This window comes from Motacilla alba, chromosome 27, assembly GCF_015832195.1.
Source record: "Motacilla alba alba isolate MOTALB_02 chromosome 27, Motacilla_alba_V1.0_pri, whole genome shotgun sequence".
In the NCBI taxonomy this organism is placed as follows: Eukaryota; Metazoa; Chordata; class Aves; order Passeriformes; family Motacillidae; genus Motacilla; species Motacilla alba.
In genome coordinates, this window is record NC_052042.1 from 2972991 (window position 1) to 2990736 (window position 17746).

General features: G+C 57.0%; 3 protein-coding genes across 3 annotated transcripts; 2 read left to right on the forward strand and 1 right to left on the reverse strand.

The window, feature by feature from the left end:
• Positions 1-304: 304 nt before the first annotated feature.
• Positions 305-12856, forward strand: RAB5C (RAB5C, member RAS oncogene family). The gene is made up of 6 exons (XM_038162993.1): positions 305-439; positions 8342-8586; positions 9582-9733; positions 10011-10133; positions 10825-10918; positions 11713-12856. The coding sequence occupies exons 2-6, from the start codon at positions 8421-8423 to the stop codon at positions 11826-11828; spliced, it is 651 nt and encodes a 216-aa protein (XP_038018921.1). The 5' UTR covers positions 305-439; positions 8342-8420; the 3' UTR covers positions 11829-12856.
• A 1698-nt stretch (positions 12857-14554) lies between these two features.
• On the reverse strand, positions 14555-15372 carry LOC119712105 (heat shock protein 30C-like). The gene has a single exon (XM_038162995.1). It carries the CDS (start codon positions 15285-15287, stop codon positions 14703-14705), a length of 585 nt encoding a protein of 194 aa, XP_038018923.1. The 5' UTR covers positions 15288-15372; the 3' UTR covers positions 14555-14702.
• Positions 15373-16244: 872 nt separating this feature from the next.
• LOC119712104 (heat shock protein 30C-like) lies at positions 16245-17067 on the forward strand. The gene has a single exon (XM_038162994.1). It carries the CDS (start codon positions 16318-16320, stop codon positions 16924-16926), a length of 609 nt encoding a protein of 202 aa, XP_038018922.1. The 5' UTR covers positions 16245-16317; the 3' UTR covers positions 16927-17067.
• Positions 17068-17746: the final 679 nt, after the last annotated feature.

Sequence of the window (17746 nt, forward strand, 5' to 3'; positions counted from 1 at the left end):
GTCTCCGGTTTGCCCGGGGGTCACGGCCGCTGCCGCCCCTCCGCGGCTGTAGCTCGTGTTGTTCCGCCCCGCCTCTCCCACGCTCCCCGCAACACCGAGAAATAAAGGCTTTATTTTTCCAGCCCCGGCTCCGCTCAGTCTCCGTCCGCCGCCGCCCCGCCCCGTCCGGGCCTCCCCGAGCCCCTCACGGGGCCGGTCTCGCCGGGACACCCCCGGACTACAACTCCCAGCAGCCCCAGCGGGAGCGCAATGACGTCACGCACAGCTCACCCAAAGGGCGGGGCGAGGGCGGGGCGCGAGTATGTGATTGGCAGCTGTGCCCGCCTGTGGCCGGCAAGCGGGGCCGGAAAGGGTGGTCGGGTCCGGAAGCGGAACGGGTAAAGGCGGAAGTGAGGCCCGGGGCCTGCGAGACGCACCGGCGGGAGCGGCGCTGCGGGCGGTGAGTGCGGCCGCGCCCGCGCCTTTCGCCCCGGGATGGCCCAGCCCGGCCCGAGGATGTGGACCCCTTCCCCGGGATCTCGGCCGGCCGAGGGCGGCAGCCGGGCCCCGCCGCTTGGGGGGCCCCGTGGCGGGAGGGGAGCGGGGGCTCGGTGGCGCCGCCGTGCCGGGCGGGGCGATGCTGGGGCTGAGCGGACGGGCGCCGCCGGCGGCGGGGCGGGGGCTCTGGACGGCCGGGTAGCCTTTAGCAGTGCGCCGGCCTAGCGGGGCTCTGCGTGTCGTGCCGGGCGGGGCAGCGGCGGCGCCGGCCCGGTGGTACCGGTGTGTGCTGAGCGGCAGCGGGAGGGGAGCCGGGGGGGATGGTGCCCGGCTCGGGGCAGGCGTCCCGGCGGCGCTGTGGGTGCTCGGGTCGGGCTCCTCCCGTGAGCAGGAGCGGCTCCCGGGGCAGCGGGACCGAGCACCTGCAGCCGGTACCGTGGGACTGTGCCCCGGTTCCCGTCGGTCCCAGCCGTGGCTGAGTGGAAGTTGATGGGGTTGGGGAAGGCGTGGTGCTAGGACAGAAGGGGTTTTCATGGTGGGATTGTGTGTTGTAGCCCCTGAGGGGGGAAGGGGAGCTCCAGGAGCTGGGAAGCCCATCTGAGTTCCCGGGAGTGCTGAGGTGAGGGAGGTGACTTGGGGTGCTGCTCATGGGCTCCAGGGGAGCCTGTCCTGGCTCGCTGCCCTGTGCCCCTCGGGCCCCTGTGAAGGGAAACCCCTGGGGCTGCAGCGCCCTGAGCAAGGCCACGGGCTGCAAGGACAGCGTGTGGCTGGTCTGTAAGGGGATCTCCGGCGAGGCTGTGCTTGGATCTCTGTCCCAGCAGGGCAGACCCTGGTGTGTGAGCTGGGGGTGATCCTGGTGGGATTGCACCGGGAGCGCAGCTGTGAGCGTGAGCAACAGGTTTGCCCTGCCAGATCCTGGGGAAGCTGCTCAGACCTTACTCCTGGTGATGCTCAGGGAGCTGACAGAGCTCCTGGGAGTGGTGCTGGGGGCTGCAGGGAGCCCAGCCCAGCTCTGCCCCCGGCCCAGCTGCCCTGGGATGTGGCTCCTGGAGCTCTGACCTTGGCTGTTTCAGTGCTGGAGGGAGGCTGCAGGGGAGGACATGTCGAGGGACTATTTTAAGTCTGGTGTGGAACAACTTGCATCTGCTATTCTTAGCGTTTTGTGGGGAGGGTCAGCTCACTTGAGCTGCCCTGTTTACAGCCTGACATTGGGCCTGTGCTCTGCTGGGGCTCCTGGGCTACCTCTGAGCCTTGGCTGGGGCTAAAAAGCCAACTCAGTCCATTGTCTTGACGTGCCATGCAGTCTGAGGGAGCTTCCTGCAGTACCCACTGATGTCCACGACTGCCCTGACTCTGAAAGCCTTTTACATTTCTTTTCAGCTCACCTGGATAATAAGGTGAAAGAACTGTGTCTGAAAAGGGCTGAGAATTCAGGATAGTAGCTGCAGGACAATGTTGATGTGTTCTTGGAGTGAGGTGAGCAGGTAAAGCACGAGCCTGGCTGGATCTGGGGGGTCAAGGACAGCAATGTTTGGGGTCATACCTGTGTCTCGGTGCTGAAATCACCTCAGACCACTCCTGAGTCACAACAGCTTGCTGGAACAGTCAACACCTTCAGACCAAAAATCTGCTCTGGGGTGACCTGCTCTGCTAAGACGCTCTGGCTGGTTTGGCTGGCATTTGACTGCAGGCTGTGAGGGGTCCCTGTAGGCTCTGTGAGTGGGTGCTGGTGCCTCTTCAGGTGATGGAACAACCCAGGCAAGGTGAGATGGACTCAGGGAGAGGGTTTGAGGTACTGGAGAGCAGGAGGGAAAGGCTGGCTTGGCATGTGGCTGTGAATATAGTGAGATAAAACATTGATCTGGCTTTGCATTAGTAGGGTACACTTTGCTTTCCCGTGAAACCAGTGATGCATTGGTGCAGTGGTTTTGGTTTGCCAGTTTGAGATTTCACCAATTTTTAGGTCTCCCAGCCTGTTGGGCAGTGTGTAAAGGAACTGTCTGGTGGTGTGTGTGTGTGTGTGTGCTTGGCCAAATTGTTGTGCTGAGGTGTGGGATTATCTCCATCACAGCAAAGCCCTTCTGCATCTCAGCAGGGCTCAGCTCCAGGGCTGCTCTGGGCCCTGCCACTCATCAGCTCTGCGTCCAGGCTCCTTCAGCTGCTGCACAGCTCTGGAGGGTGGTCTGGCATCTCCCTGAAGAGGAGGGGGAAGGAATGCCGAGTGCTTTCCGACACAGGAAATGAAATGGGAACGCTTCTAATGAAGTGGGTGTAGCCCAGAGTATTCCTGTCAGCAGACTTAAAAGAGGATAGAATGTAGAAATGTTGGAGTCAGCTGTTTTCTTCCCTTGGGGTATGAAGTTTGCAGCCTCTTATGCAAGTCCCGAGAAGTTGTCAGAATAACACCGAAAACACTTAGACAGTGGCCAGAAACAGGAAACCTTCCTGGATGTGACAGTAGTGGGGAGGTATAAAATTCATCTGAGGTCTGGGGGGGAATGCTGTCCTCCCCTGGAGCACAGGAATGAGCTGCTGGAGCAACTCTGCATAAACAGATAAGAAAACACTGGTTTTCATGTTTGCTTTGGTTTGGTAGCACTCCAAATAAGGAGCTGCTCGAGGCAGGAGATCTTTGTGCCGTCTGGGAAAGATATTCTGAAGGTCACAGATTCTTTGCAGTGCAGGTGGCAGTTTGCTGCTTTGCAATGCTGATGTTGCCTTCTTGCTGAGTGAATATGCGTGCTGTCCAGGGCACGTGTTGCTGAGTGTCTGCTCAAAGTGAAGCTGTGTCTGTTGAGGGCATCTGAGCAGGAGTTAAACAAGCTTTGCTGAAGAATTAAAAACCTTGATGCTTTTGTTCCATTTGAGTCAGTCCAGGCTGCATCCCTGAGTTGATTCTCCATCCTTGCTGTGCCAAGAATAACTGGATGAGGGCTCCAAGAGGGAGCCACTGTGGGACAGGGAGCCAGTGGGCAGCTGATGAGAGATGGAGGTGATGTAAAACTCTTCCACAGAAGTCTGTGCTGGAGGGATTGTCACAGCAGAGTGGTGGCCTTGAAATCTCTGGGGATAGAGTTGTTTTGGAAAAGCTGCTCTGGGAAACAGCTGGCTGCTGGGGCTGCTCCAGAGGCCATGGGTGTGCAAATGTCAGGAAGCAGATGTGTGTATCAGCAGCATGAGAAGGAGATGGTACTAGCTCAGGTCTGTAGCTGAATGAATAGTTCAACTTTGGAATGGAAATTCTATTTGCTTCTAAATTAAAGCATGTCCAAGTCTTTGTGAGTCTCAGACGTGGGACTGCACAGAGAAGTTGTTACACTATCATAAGTTAGTCACAGCCATGGGACTGCTGCTGAAAGTGCTGTCTGAGCTGATTTGGGTCTGTGAATTGCACTTTAGGGCTGCAGTGCAGCTCCTGCCAGCTGAGGTGGAGAGTGGCCCAGTTCAGAGCAGTTCCTGAGCTCCAGACTGTGTCCTTGTCGATCAGGGCTCTGAGGGCTCATTCTCTGGGCCGGGAGAAGGTAGGAAGGCAGCGTGGTGTTGGTCCATGCAGGAGGAGGAGGCAGTGTGGTGTTGGTCCGTGCAGGAGGAGGAGGCAGCGTGGTGTTGGTCCATGCAGGAGGAGGAGGCAGCGTGGTGTTGGTCCGTGCAGGAGGAGGCAGAGTGTTGAAACTTGGTCTTGGAGTGAGGCTAGCAGGTAAAGCATGAGCCTGGTTGGATCTGGGACTGATGGGACTGAGCTCTGTAGGTTGAGTGTTTCCTGGTTTTTCTCTGTAACAGCTGGGTCTGTTCCTCCTTTCCCTGCAGCCTGGACCCTCCTGCAGCCAGGCTCAGGAAGTTTGTTCTGATTAGTCAGATTGATGAGTTGGAATATTAGGATGGTGTTCCCTGCTGTGCTAGCCTGGGCAGTGTGGTCTGTGTGTGGCTCTGGTGAGACCCACACTTTCTGCTGGTCCTGCTCGTGGAAGCTGCTCCTGGCTCCATGTCCTGAAGCTGACTCTGCAGCCCTGGGCCAGCTGCCTGTGCAGTGTGAGGTGAAGCAAAACCACTGGGTAACTTCAGGGCTTCCTTTGCCAAGGAATTCGTGTAACACTGTCAGCTATTTAACGAGATAAATACTTCACTGGGGCTTTTGTCTTGAGTATTTTGGTTCTGAGCCAACAAATCCCCAGTGAAGCAACTCCTTGCATAGCTGAGAGCAGCAGCAGTCGTTTGGGTAACCAGAGTCTTCAGGATTGGGTTTCTAAATATCCTCAGCTTTCAGAGCACTTTTTGCTACTGGGTGAACACAGGGCAAAAATATCCGATTCTCTGACTTCTGACACCTTAAATGAGCAGCTCCCCTGTGGTGGGAGGGTTAACATGGGCATCCGACAGTAATTTCCATGTGGAGATTTGTGTTTTTGTCCTGGGTAGGTTTGTTTGAAATGGGCTCTGGTGCTGTTCCCCAGCATCCTGAGAGCTCTGGAGCATGGTCTAGCACTTGGGCAGGCAGGGAGTGCAGCAGCCATGCCATGTGCTTTCTCATTTAGAGCACTCAGATTTTTGAGTTTAATATTCCTGGCTGTGTACAGCCCCCTGCAGCAAACCCTGGCAGGCAGAGGAGGGCTCAGAGGAGCACAAACTGCAGAAGTGATAGACCTGGAGCTCTCACCTGTGGGACAGCATCAGGAATTGGTACTTGACTTGGATCTCAAAGCAAACAAACTATGTTAGGAGTTCACAATTAAAAAAATCAGTGCTTTTGCTGTGGGATGCAGAGCTCCTGTGTGTGCTTCAGTGAGCAGGAGGTGGGTAGGGCAGGTAAACAAACCAGCAGGAGCCTTTTCACGGGTCTTGTGATCTCCCAGCTGCTGGGTTTCACTGGTTAAAAGAAACTAGGAGAAAAATTAATGCCTGTTAATCTTGATTACATGAGTACCCCACCATGCCCTTCCTTTTCATGGCCTTGGCAGCTTGAATTAGCATGACGAGCTGGGGCTTCAGCTGCTTTCCCTTGTCTGTGTGGTGCTGCTGGGGTTATTTTGGTCTGCCTGACCCTGGCTCGAGTGTCAGTGCCAGGGTTCTCGTGGGGAGCAGGGAGGGGGGAATGCCCAATCCTCTGCTGGAAGAGCTGGGAGGATGAACCCCAAGCCCCAGAAATGGCTTCATACAGCAGGAAGGTCAGTGTCCACTGCTGGGTGTGGGCTGGTCCAGCACAGCTTCAGGCTCTGTAGTTCTGCTGCCTGTTGCCTCTGCAGAGCTGAGTTCTGCCTGACTGGAATCCTCAAGCATCGTGGCATTGGCAGAAAGTGCCTGTCCTGCCAGGGAGCGTGCTGACTGTCTGCAGCATTGGTGGCACTTCCTTTGGGTGTTTGCTTCCTCCTGTGACCACCAGCTGGTCATCCAGGGTGTGTCCTTAGCCCAAGGCCACCAGTGACCAGTTAGGGTCTCTACATTCCACTCAAACACCTGAAAAATATGGCAACTTCTCATGTGAACGTGAAGCCATATAATCATGTATCCAAGCATCAGACCACCCTTAGATGATGATCTGGTTCTCTGTAACTGGAGCAGCTCTGGCTGCTGCCCTGCCTGCACTGCCCAGTGGCTGTCCACAGTGAGCTCAACGTAGATGTGCTCACCTAATTCTGTTGGAGCTCACGTAGCACAAGCAGATGGCAAAATGCATCAAGATCTGTGAAATATAGGTCAGGCTAAGACTTGAGGATGTCAACAAGCTCATTTCCTTGTTTTGCTCTGGGAATGACCACTATCAGATTTCGGGAGGCCATAACTCAGGCACACTGTGGTTCACACGGTGTTTGTGCAGAATGTTGGTCTGGAGCAGCAGTGGAGCTGATAGACTGCCCAGGGAGTTATAAATACAAGGTTAGACCAAAGCTGTTCCCTTGCAAGGGGAAACTCTAAAAGGTGGAAGCCTCTTCAGGCTGGTAGAGATGCAGAGCTGCTGCTGAGCCTCTTGAACCTGGTGGTCACCAAGCTGCTCCTGCCAGAGCAGCAATGCTGCACCCTCACTGTCCAGCAAAACCAGTTGTTGGTCTGTTTCATATCAAGCTTTCTCATCCAGTCAAACAGTGTTTGCCCTTCCTCGGCAGAGGGAGAGGAGTCCTGACTGTGCTACTTGCGAGGACCCAGCTCTGAATTACAAAAATTAACCCAAAACTGGGACTCAGAGCAATGGCTTCACAGCTCTGGCTCCTGAAACATCCCACAGCGCTCAAAAGTTTCGCTCCTTGGTTTCTGTCCCACCTGCCAGCTCTGGGGACTGGTACCAGCCTAAGAGCTGGTGTCTGACTGCCCCCTGCTCAGAGCAATTTGAGGTGAGATGTCTCTAGGTCAGCGTATGCTCAAGTGCTTTGTGTTGTGTAAGCTGCTGGGTTCTCCAGCTGCTGGCACTCACAGGCTCCAGAGTAGCTCTGAAATGGCTGGAGGTTCCCTGTCAAGCTGTGGGATTGTTTAAACTTGAGGCATAGTTAAAGTAACCTCAAGCACTCACAGCTGGACAGGCCTTGCCCTGGAAAGCAGCTGTTTGAAACTCTTCTCTGTGCTGAGGAGGCTTGAGCTTTGTTCACAGGACACTCTGCTCCTGTTTGACCTGTTTTAAACTTCTTATTCATGGGTATCTAACTGCTGGGAAAATGCAGGATGTGCACAGAGTTTCTTTGGGGTGCTCTCAGGATGAGGAGAAATTGGCTTTTGGGGCCTTTTCTTTCCACAAACAGCCTGCCTTAGGAGAGTAGAAGGGAAAGTGGTGATCCACAGCAGATGCAATCAACTGTAGCATTTATCATCCACAGGGAAGTGGGAGTTGTGAAGGGTACAGGAAATGTGCCTAAATCTGTAACTGTGTACTTGGAAAGCATTCCTGTTCTCTGCAGGCAGCAGAGCTTAGTGCTTAGGGAGGCCCTGGGATTCACTTGTGGGTAACTCTGGATGCAGATCAGCTTGTCCTGCTGTTCCTGGCGTGGTTTTGTGCTTCTGCACCGCTGGGGAGTGGCTGGCAGTGCTGCTCCCAGGGGGTGCTGTCTGTTCATGCTGGCTTTGAACAGTCCCTGTGAGGAACGTGGCCAGTGACCTGGAATGCTGTGGGATAAGGGTGCTGGGGCAGTGGGGTGGGCATGGGAAGCATTGGGTGCTGCCTCTGTTGGGATCAGGTTGGGGGGTGATCCCTGGTGTGCAGCAGGAATGGGAGGGGGAGCAGCTGCTCTCGGTGCCTTTCTGAGGTGGGCATCTCCTCAGGTGGCCCCCCTGGAGCAGCCCACCTGCCTGGCGCCAGGGCCATCCTTGGGCCCTCTGAGAGGTGCAGAATGTTGTGGTCTAAGTGGCTCAGGACAAACAGACAGCTCTAGAAACTCCTTTTGTCCAAATGCCTCGTGACCTGCAGAGCTGCCTCCTGCCACTGTGACCCTGGGATGGCTCTGTACAGCACTGACAGTCTGGAGCTGCTTCCTCGTGAACTCAGGAAAGGAGGAGGGAGCTAAAGGTCAAGCTCAGCTACCTCTGTGAACTGAGTAACTGCTGTTTGAACAGACAAAGCTCTAGCAACACCCATTGTGTGCTGGGTGCTCCTTACCTGCCTCACCCCAGCAAGGTGTGTGCAGCATCCATGCAGGGTGGAAGTGCTGCAGGGCCCACTGGTGAGGAGGAGAGCTTGTATTACCCTTACCTCTTCTCCAGGGAGGCTCTGCAGGCTGAGATCCTGCTGCAGGGGCTGCTCTGTGGTGCTCACAGCCAGTAACTTTGCACTGTGGGAAGGAACCACCAGCGGTGTGTGCCGATGGTGGCTGCAGATCAAACCACCCTCTAGAACTGGTACAGCTGGTCCCTTGAGCGTGTCACTAACTCTGACCTCCTCTTCCAGTTGCAACCTGCCTACAGGTGGATCCCAGTGCAGAACCTGCAGCATCCTTAACTCTAGGCACTCCTGCACTTAGGCCACGATGGCAGGTCGAGGTGGGGCTGCCCGACCGAATGGACCAGCTGCTGGGAACAAAATCTGCCAGTTCAAACTTGTTCTCCTGGGCGAGTCAGCGGTGGGGAAGTCCAGCCTGGTGCTGCGCTTCGTGAAGGGGCAGTTCCACGAGTACCAGGAGAGCACAATCGGAGGTGAGTGCCAGCTCCGGGAGGTGCTGACCTTGCTGGGGCAGTCTGGGGTGTCAGAAGCGAGACTGGCTATTTCGGTCTGGTCTGGGATTTTTGCTATAAATAGAGGCAAACGGTTAATGCTTTAACTCTTGGTTCACAATTTGTTTGTTGGTGTAATGATCAGCACAGCAGAGAATGACACTATGGCAACTCCACACTTTGCCTCTGAGGCTTTGTTTCCAGTGCCTCAGCTCCAGCTTCTAATTGGAACTGAGGCCTTCAGCTTGGTTTATAGCCCTTAATTATCTTTTAAGACCATGACCTGGGATTTTGGGGCTGTTTCTAGCCTGATTCTGTTAACTACTTTCACAGTGCTTTCAGGTCTAGTAGTTTATTAGCTTGAAATAATTAGCAAAGTGTCACAAATCAGCCAAAGGCTAGCTGGCATGTGGGTCTCTGAGCAGCAATACTGGGGGGCGTCCTGAGAAAAGGCTTGAGTTGTCCCTCTGTCACCTGTGCAGGGAGCAAGCACAGCTGAAAGCGTGGCTTACTGGCAAGCAGGGCCCAATGCCCCTCTGTGGAGGGCTGTGCTGTGCCTCAGTCTGTACCTGTGCCTTTGTGCTGGTGTGACACATGGTGCTGGACTCACTGGGACAGCAGCCAGTCACTAAACTGGGCTGCGTGGTGTAAGGGGGCTGAGCTTGGTGCTGTTGCTGGTGCTCCCCAGGTCTCACCTTGGTGGTGCCACAGACTCTGATCCCTGTCAGGGCTGCTGGAGGGTCTGGCACTCTGGATGCTCCAGGGGCTGGCTGCTGCCTGGGCCCTCCAGGCCGCTTTCTTGTCACTGTGTGATGGTTCTGGATTGTGTGACAGCAGAGCTGCAGCTGCCACAACGAGTGGCACCGGCCTCTTGAGGGCTCAGCTCACTCCCATGTGGCAGCAGAGCTGCTCTGAGCTCCTGTGCTGGCTCTGGGCCCTGTCCTGCTGGAGCTGAGGCAAGCCCCCTTCTCTTGCAGCTGCCTTCCTAACACAGACAGTGTGTCTGGATGACACAACGGTGAAGTTTGAGATCTGGGACACGGCGGGGCAGGAGCGATACCACAGCCTGGCCCCCATGTACTACCGGGGGGCCCAGGCTGCCATCGTGGTCTACGACATCACCAACACAGTGAGTGTGGGCAGGGCTGGGGGGCTGCCAGCAGGCTCCCTGGGAGTGTGCCTGGGTCAGAGCCCTGCAAGTACCTGGCTGGGGCCGCCAAGTTCTTGAAAACTGCTCACGGCCTCTTCCTCAGCTCCGGCCAAGGCTGGGAGCTGATAAAGGATCCTGCTGCCAAGTGCTGCAGAGGCAGGACGCTTCTCACAGGAAAGCCTTGTTCTAATCATATCTGCCCTGTGGATTCCTACATGGCTGCCCTTCCTGACTGCTGCCTCCTGTTTGCTTCCAGGACACATTTGTACGAGCCAAGAACTGGGTGAAAGAGTTGCAGAGGCAGGCTAGCCCCAATATTGTAATTGCACTAGCAGGAAACAAGGCAGACCTTGCCAACAAGAGAGCTGTGGACTTCCAGGTAAGTGGGAATCCAGAGTTTTTCCCTAGCAGGTCAGGAAAGCATATTTTTGCTTAAGTGGGGAAGATGGCAGCTATATAAAATGTGCTTTGAGGGAGAACGAAAGTGAGGTTTTGTGCCGAGGACTGCGGGATGCCACTGAGCAGGGTCTGTGCCCTTGCTTCTGTCACAACACGTGTGGCCCTGGCTGGTGAAAGTCCTGGTGGATGTGGAGGAGGAGGCCCACAGAGCACAAACTTCTGTCCTCAGCCTCCTTTGCTGCCTTACTCATGTGGGGATGTCTGCAGGGTGTGAAACAGCATCTTCTGGGTACAAGACACATGAGGAATCATTCCTAGCTTGTTCTCTGCTCTTCACAGCTCTTACCTCATCTGAGGCAGGTGCTCAGGAGAGGTTCTTACCCAGCCCTCACACAGGATGGCTTGTGCTGCCCTTGCAGTGGGTGACACATTCCCAGGCGCCGTGTGGCTCAGTCAGGCTGTGCCCCAGCCCAGCTGTGGGACACTGGCCATGCAGGGCTGCTGGTGGAGCGTGTCCCTGGCTTGTCCAGGCCAGGTGGGAGCAGGGACAGGGGAGGGAATTTCTGGCCCAGGGTGGGATATAGCATTTCTCCACAGTTTGTGTGTTGACAAGTGAAGTCTGCTTGGGCCTCCTGCCAGGCTGCCTTTAGCACTCTGATGTGATTTTGTAGGATGCACAGACATATGCAGATGACAACAGCTTGCTGTTCATGGAGACGTCAGCGAAGACAGCGATGAATGTGAATGAAATCTTCATGGCAATAGGTACGGCCTGTGTAGGGCTGGGGCAGCTCTGAGTGCCAGCACTGCAGCCCAGGAGGGTTCTCTGTCAGCCAGGGCTGGTGGCTCTTACTGGGGCAGTTTGCCACACTGGTGTGATTGGTCATTCCCTGAGCGTGTGGAGCCTTAGCCTTGCAAAGGTTCTGAGTCCCTGCAGGAATGTGCCCCCTGTGAACGGAGTGACAAAACTATCCTCTGTCCCCTAAAAGGAAAGAAGCAAAAAGTTTCTCTCCTTGATTTAAGTGAAAAGACACCTCATAGGACCTAAGAAACTTCACCTCAAACTTAAGGATAGCGAATTGGACAGAAGCCAAAAAGTGCCACCTGGGCAATTAACTAGAAAAAGGAGTGAACAGAGAAACGAATCGCATTTGTGAGGTGTTTTACCAGGGGCAAGAACATCTAGCACCTAGCTCGATTTTCTCTGTTTCTTACTTTGCCTTTTATTAAACCTTTTTGCTTCCAACACTGCAACAGAAGCCATCCTGCTGATTTCTATGCCTCTGAGGGTAGCTGAGCTATCTTGGGTGTGTTTTAGGCCTCCGAGAGTTTATTAAAGCTGACTCGAGGAAGCTACTATAGCATGTCCCTGTATCTGGGGGGGTGATGGAGATGGGAGCAGGTCTGATGCCAGCCAGAGCTGAGGATGGGTTGGTTTGGCACGCAGTGCAAACTGCACGTTTGTCCTGTCCCTGAGCTCTGAGGGCTCAGGCTGGGGCGCGCAGCGCGAGGAGCTTGGCCTCTCCGGAGGACCCTGCTGACAGCCTGTTTCTTCCCAGCCAAGAAACTGCCAAAAAACGAACCCCAGAACGCTCCTGGTGGCCCGGGCAGGAATCGGGTGGTGGACCTTCAGGAGAGCAGCCAGCCCAGCAGAAGCCAGTGCTGCAGCAACTGAGCAGCTGCTGCAGCCCTTGGAGGAGTGACTGGAACCCACGCTAACGACCGCACTTACCGTAGGGCGGCTGCTGCCGGCGCCGCTGTGATTCTCCATCCCTTTCTGATCATAGGCTGGAGGGAGTTCTTCCACCTGCACCTTTCTGTACAAATACTAATTCAATTCTAAGTCTTAAGTCACTTTTTTAATATATGAACTTCTGCTCTTCCCTCTTCCTGGTGGTGGTGGATGCAGGACCTGGTGTCTGCCCAGCCAGCGTGGCCGTCCCGCAGGTGAGGCCAGCAGCAGCCAGGTCCCACAGCACTGTAGTTCACTATGGGAAACAAAGGGATATTGGGACACGTGTTTAAAGTTCCCTGTCTGTAAGAGCTGAGGCTGATCCCGTACGATGTGCCCAGAACAACCACTAAACTGTAGCATTAGAGACAAACTCCGGCCCTTGGGCCGCTTATTGACCAAATCAATGATGAGTATTTGGGGTGGGGCAGAGGGAAGCAAAACTGGTTTCTTCTGTATTTTGTATTGTATGTTTCTCCATGTAACCAATCAGTATCTTGTCAATATAGTACATCCAACGAGCTGCCTGTTGTCTTTCTTTGTGTTGGACTCCAGCATGCCAACTCTTCTTTTCTCTCGGTTCTGTCGTAATGCACTAATCCTGTTGCAACTTTTGCAAAAAAAAAATCTTGTATAGAAATTTGTCCTTTTCTTGATGGTTGTGATGCCACTAATATTGTTAACCCTGCTCTGGTGGGAATACACAAGGTTTACTGATGTACAGAGGTGGGGTGGGGGAAACCTTGGGTAACCTGTTGGTGGGAATGACATGTATTGCAAAAGCCTGTAATTCCACAAAGAATGAAGGGAGGTATTAAATGGCTTCTGTTGCCAGACTCTAACTGATGTTGGCTGCTGCCTAGTGCCTAATGCAGTGTCTTATGCATCCTGGTATTTAAGAGGAACTGTTGACTTAGTCTTCATCACAAACTTCAGTTTTGTGTGATTAAAACAAAATTTTTATAAACCTATCTTAACAACAATGTTATGTTCATGTTTCTTAATGCAGCAGGGACTGGACCTGAGCACAACAGTTCTTGGTGAAAGCTGAGCTGGGCTGCTCCTGGTATGTCCTTGGTAGGGAAATGGGGCCCTTCCTTCCTGAGGAGGGAGAAATGGGGCTCTTGAGCTTGGGCTGTGATGCTGCTGGTGTTCCCTTGGCTCCAGCGTGCTCAAGGAAACTTGAGGGAAATTGTGGGAATTATTGCTTGCTGCTTCTGGGGAAACTCTACAATGCAAGATGGGAAGAGGTGGAGGAGCTCTGCTCTGCAGTGGGACAGGCTTGGGATGGTGCTCCAGAATTCATGAACACAGTGCCTCTGTCCCTGGAGCATGATGGCCTCAGAAGATGCTGCTCTCCTGTCACTGCTGCGTGGACTATGAGACCCCACCACCCTGGGACCTGGAGTCAGTGTGGAAGAAGGAGCAGCCCCTTGCAGCTCCATCCCTACCGCCTGTGCTGCCAGCAGCACCGTTTGTGCTCAGGAGAGGCTGAGGAGGGAGATGTGCTGCATTTGGAACCCATTGCCCCCTCAGCTGAGGGGCCATGGGAGGCTGGGTCACAGAGCCTGGCAGTAGAGTTGTATGAGCAGCCTTGTGTGTGCCCTTCATCTGCTCTCCAAGGTCTCAGTGCCTCTTCCTCATGCTGGATTTCCTTAAACTCCTGGAAGCAGGAAGGGTCTGGAGTGATTTGGTGATGGAGTGCCTGGGATCATGCTGGAGCCTGGGCTGCCTGTGGGGTGTGGGCTTTGGTGGCCCCCACTCCACCTCATTTGTGTGGTGCTGTTTGTGTGGACATTTGCTGCTGGAGGTGCTTAGGATCTCTGTGGGGCCCCCCAGTGCTTACTGTGATGCTGCTGCTTTCCCCAGGCAGCCAGAGATGGACCAGTTTGGAGAAGAGCTTCCCTGCTCCCACTCAGAACAATTCAGTGGACATTGTGTGCGGTGCTGTTGCCATCTGCTGGCTCCTCTCCCTGGCTGCCTGGTTTCTTCCTAGACTTGGAGTCTCTGAAGGCATCTGTGATACCCTAAGGAGGGTCTTGTGCTTGCAACAGGGGCTCGGTATTGAGCCTGGGCACCTGCTGGTGTTCTGGTGTGTCTGATCTCAGGGTGGCTTTAGCACAAACAGGCGTTCCTGCCTGCATACCTGCTGCCTGCCCACACAGCTGCTGCCTGCCCGGGCCTGAGCAGGGTGTTTGTGGTGGTTACGCACCGCGCCCGGGGTTGGGCTTTTCCCTCCCTGCTGCTGGGAGCTCAGGGTGGACTCTGACAGCCCCTTGCCAAGCTGGGAAGGGGAAAGTGTGGCTACAACAGCTTCACACCACAGCCTGCCAGGCAGCCCGGTGTGCTTCCCTCTCTGTTGTGTGGGGATGGGTATTGGCTGAGCTTGTGGGGCTGGAGATGATGCTGGCAGCAGTGTGAGGAAGGGGTGAGGGCACCCCTGCTGCTCCTGTACAGGTGAGTGGGACTGCCCTTCCTGCCTGCCTCCCTCTCTTAGCAGCAGATCCCCTCCCCTCCCTCATGGAACCCTCTGGGTCTGCTGTCTGACCCCATTTTGTGCTGCCCTGAGAAGCAAGAGAGGTTCTTCTCTCTCTGCGTGTCCCATTCCTCTGGCACCGAGAGCAGGGCGCAGCCTCCCCATCAATCAACACCCAGAGAACACAAGAAGATTCAATGCAAAAGTATTTTTATTGGATACAAAAACATTCCAGTCTAGTGAAAAAAATGTCATCGTGGCCGATGGAGCTCGTCCGGGCTCAAGCCTGAGACTCGCTCCTGTCTGCTCCGGTCCTGCCGTGGCCGTCGGCTCCCATCCTCTCACGCCTGGGCTTTGGTGGTGGCTCCCTCCTCAGAAGCTGGTCCGGTCTGCGGGGCAGCAGGGCTGACCTGGATGGGCACGCTCCTCTCGGGAGCGGCAGGCAGCGCCAGCTTGGGCGCCTCGATGCGGAGCTGCCCGTCCTTGGACAGGGAGCAGGTCAGCGCCTCGGCGTCCACCTCCTCGGGCACGTCCCACTCCCGCTTCAGCACCTCGTACTTGTAGGAGAAGGAGCCCTTCTCATCAACGTTCTGCGTCTCCTTCTGCCCCACCAGCACCACCTTCCTGCCCACCACCTTCACCGACAGCTCCTCGGGGGCGAAGTTCTTCACGTCCTGGCAGACAGAGAAGCCATCCCCGGAGCCCTGGGGCAGGGTCACGCTGCTGCTCGGGCTGTGCTCGGTGGCCATGGCCCCGTGGCTGCTCAGGAGCTGCTCGAAGCTGCTCATGAACTCCCGAGCTTTCTCCATCTCCTGCTGCAGCTCGGTGAAGATGGTCTCTGCGTGCGGCCAGAGGGTCCTCACTGTGCCCAGCCGGCTGGCCAGGGAGCTGGAGGCGAATGGGGCGAGGTGCATCCGGCAAAGCATCGCTGCTGTGGCTGCTGCTGCTGTGGCTGCTGCGGCTGCTGCTGTGGCTGCTGCTGCTTCTGTCCCTTTCCAGTGGGCTGGAAGCGTTCTGCCCCGCCGCTGCCGCCGGAGGTTTTTATACCCGATCCCCGGAGGCGTGTCCCTGTCCTGCACATTACGTCACCCTCGGCAGAAAAGCTCAGCTCTTTCCAGCCCGTTCCAGCTCATTCTTGTTACTCACCCGTGAGGAGAGGCGGCGCTGACGTCGTGCCCGGCATACCTTCGCCCTGACTCTTACAGCTCTGCTCTCCTGGCTTATAATTAGCAGCATCACCTCAGCCTCCGAGCGGGATGCCTGAGCCACCCTTGCCAAAAATCCGTGCCCTTTGCGTTTCCCAGGCATGGAGTGAGTCTGGGCTCGTCTCCCCCCACCCTCCGCTCTGTTCCATTTCCCCCCATCCGTGCCCAGGTGTGTCCCCTCAGGTGAGACCAGAAGTCAGCCCGTGGCCCCAGGCCCAGGTGGGGCGCACAGTGGGGTGCCGAGGGGTCAGGACAGGATGGGGGTGGCCAACAGGGAGAGGGGTCCCGGAAAGTGAAAGAAGTGCCTGGCAGCAGATGACACGGGCCGTGTACTTCAGGGGTGGGACCGGTTCCTGTACTGGCAGGAGCGATGAGCTGCTGGCACAATGCAGCCTGCCTCCGGCGGGGGGGCCAGGGAAGGGCTCTGTAGCCCCCCGGGCATGGCCCCATGGGCCCTGCTGCTGCATCACCATGGCTCTGCAGAAACCTGAGCTCCCAGCGGTGACCGCGGCTCCCTATTTTGGCATGTGACTTGTCCCCAGAAACAGGCGCTGCTATTTTGGCCGGTGGATAATCAGCCTCTCAAAAATAGGCGATGGCTCCAAGAGGCTGCGTGGGGAGAGAGCGTTCTGGAAGGGACACACCCCTGGGCAGGGGAGGATAAAACCCGCTGCTCCCCTGCCCCAGCCCAGCACGGCTCCAGCCACTGCACCGAGCAGCAGCACAGCCGGGAGCGCTCCTCGGAGCAGAGATGCTTTGCCGCCTGCACTTTATGCCGCCCATGTCCAGCTCGCTGTTCCCGTGGCTGGGACCCGTCCGCACCCTCTGGCCGCACCCAGGCACCCTGTTCGCCGAGCTGGAGCGGGAGATGCGGCTGGAGATGGAGCGGGCTCGGGAGTTCATGAGCAGCGTGGAGCAGTACCTGAGCAGCGGGAGCAGCCCCGGGCGGCTCGGCATCGCCTCCGAGCGCGCCTCCAGCACCAGCGCAGCCCTGCCCCAGAGCTCCGGGGACGGCTTCTCTGTCTGCCAGGACGTGAAGGACTTTACGCCCGAGCAGCTGTCGGTGAAGGTGGTGGGCAGGAAGGTGGTGCTGGTGGGGCAGAAGGAGACGCAGAGCACAGACGACAAGGGCTCCTTCTCCTACAAGTACGAGGTGCTGAAGCGGGAGTGGGACGTGCCCGAGGAGGTGGACGCCGAGGCGCTGACCTGCTCCCTGTCCAAGGACGGGCAGCTCCGCATCGAGGCGCCCAAGCTGGCGCTGCCCGCCGCTCCCGAGAGGAACGTGCCCATCCAGATGGGGCCGGCGGTGGCACAGCAAGCTGGCAGCAGTGAGGAGGGAGCCGAGCGGGCCAAGGCGTGAAGAGGAGCAACGGGGACCAGGCTGAGCCTGGCGACGGGGGCAGCTGCTGGCCGCAGAGCGGGACCGCGCGGTGGCCCGGGGCGTGGTGTCTGCCCGAAACATGCGGCTTTTTTGATATGTAATAAATATTCCTAACTTTTATTTGCGTGGTTTCGGTGTTTCTGGTCTTGCCCTGCCCTGTGCTTTGCAGCGCTCCTGCCCGTGCCCACGCAGCGCGATGGCAGGGTGGGGAGCGGGGCTGTGCTGGCACCGGGCATGTCCCTGCCGCCTCTCCCCGGCTCTGCCCTGGCACAGGAGGTTGGGCGAGGGGCTCCGGCCCATGTGCAGCACTGGGAATCCCCGGCAGGTCCTGAGCATCCCCGGGGGAGTCTTCGGACAATCGACTCCCACCTTCGGGACGGTGCTGGAACACTCCCGTGCGGTGTCCCCCGCCAGTGCTGGCACCTTCCAGGCGCTGCCCGCAGCTCCGCGCACCAGCCCGGCGCCGAGCCGCTTCCCCCGCGGTGCGAGGGGCGCGGTCTGTCAGAAATGGCCATGCGGGCGGAGCCGGCTCGCCGGTACCGGCCGGGAGGCGCGGCCACGCTCCACGCCGGCCGCCCAAGCCGGCTGCGAGAAGGCGGAGGGCGGGTCACCCACCGCATTTGGAGCAGAGGGCGTGGCCACGCTCCATATTTGCGGGAGTCAGCGGAGTGCGGAGCGGTGCCGCTTACCGGAGGGGCGCGGCGGCTCCTCCGGGCACCCGCGGCTCGGCATCGCCCCGTGACGGGCTGTCGCGGTGGGTCGTCATGACCGGAGCTCGATCCTCTCTGTACGGCACACG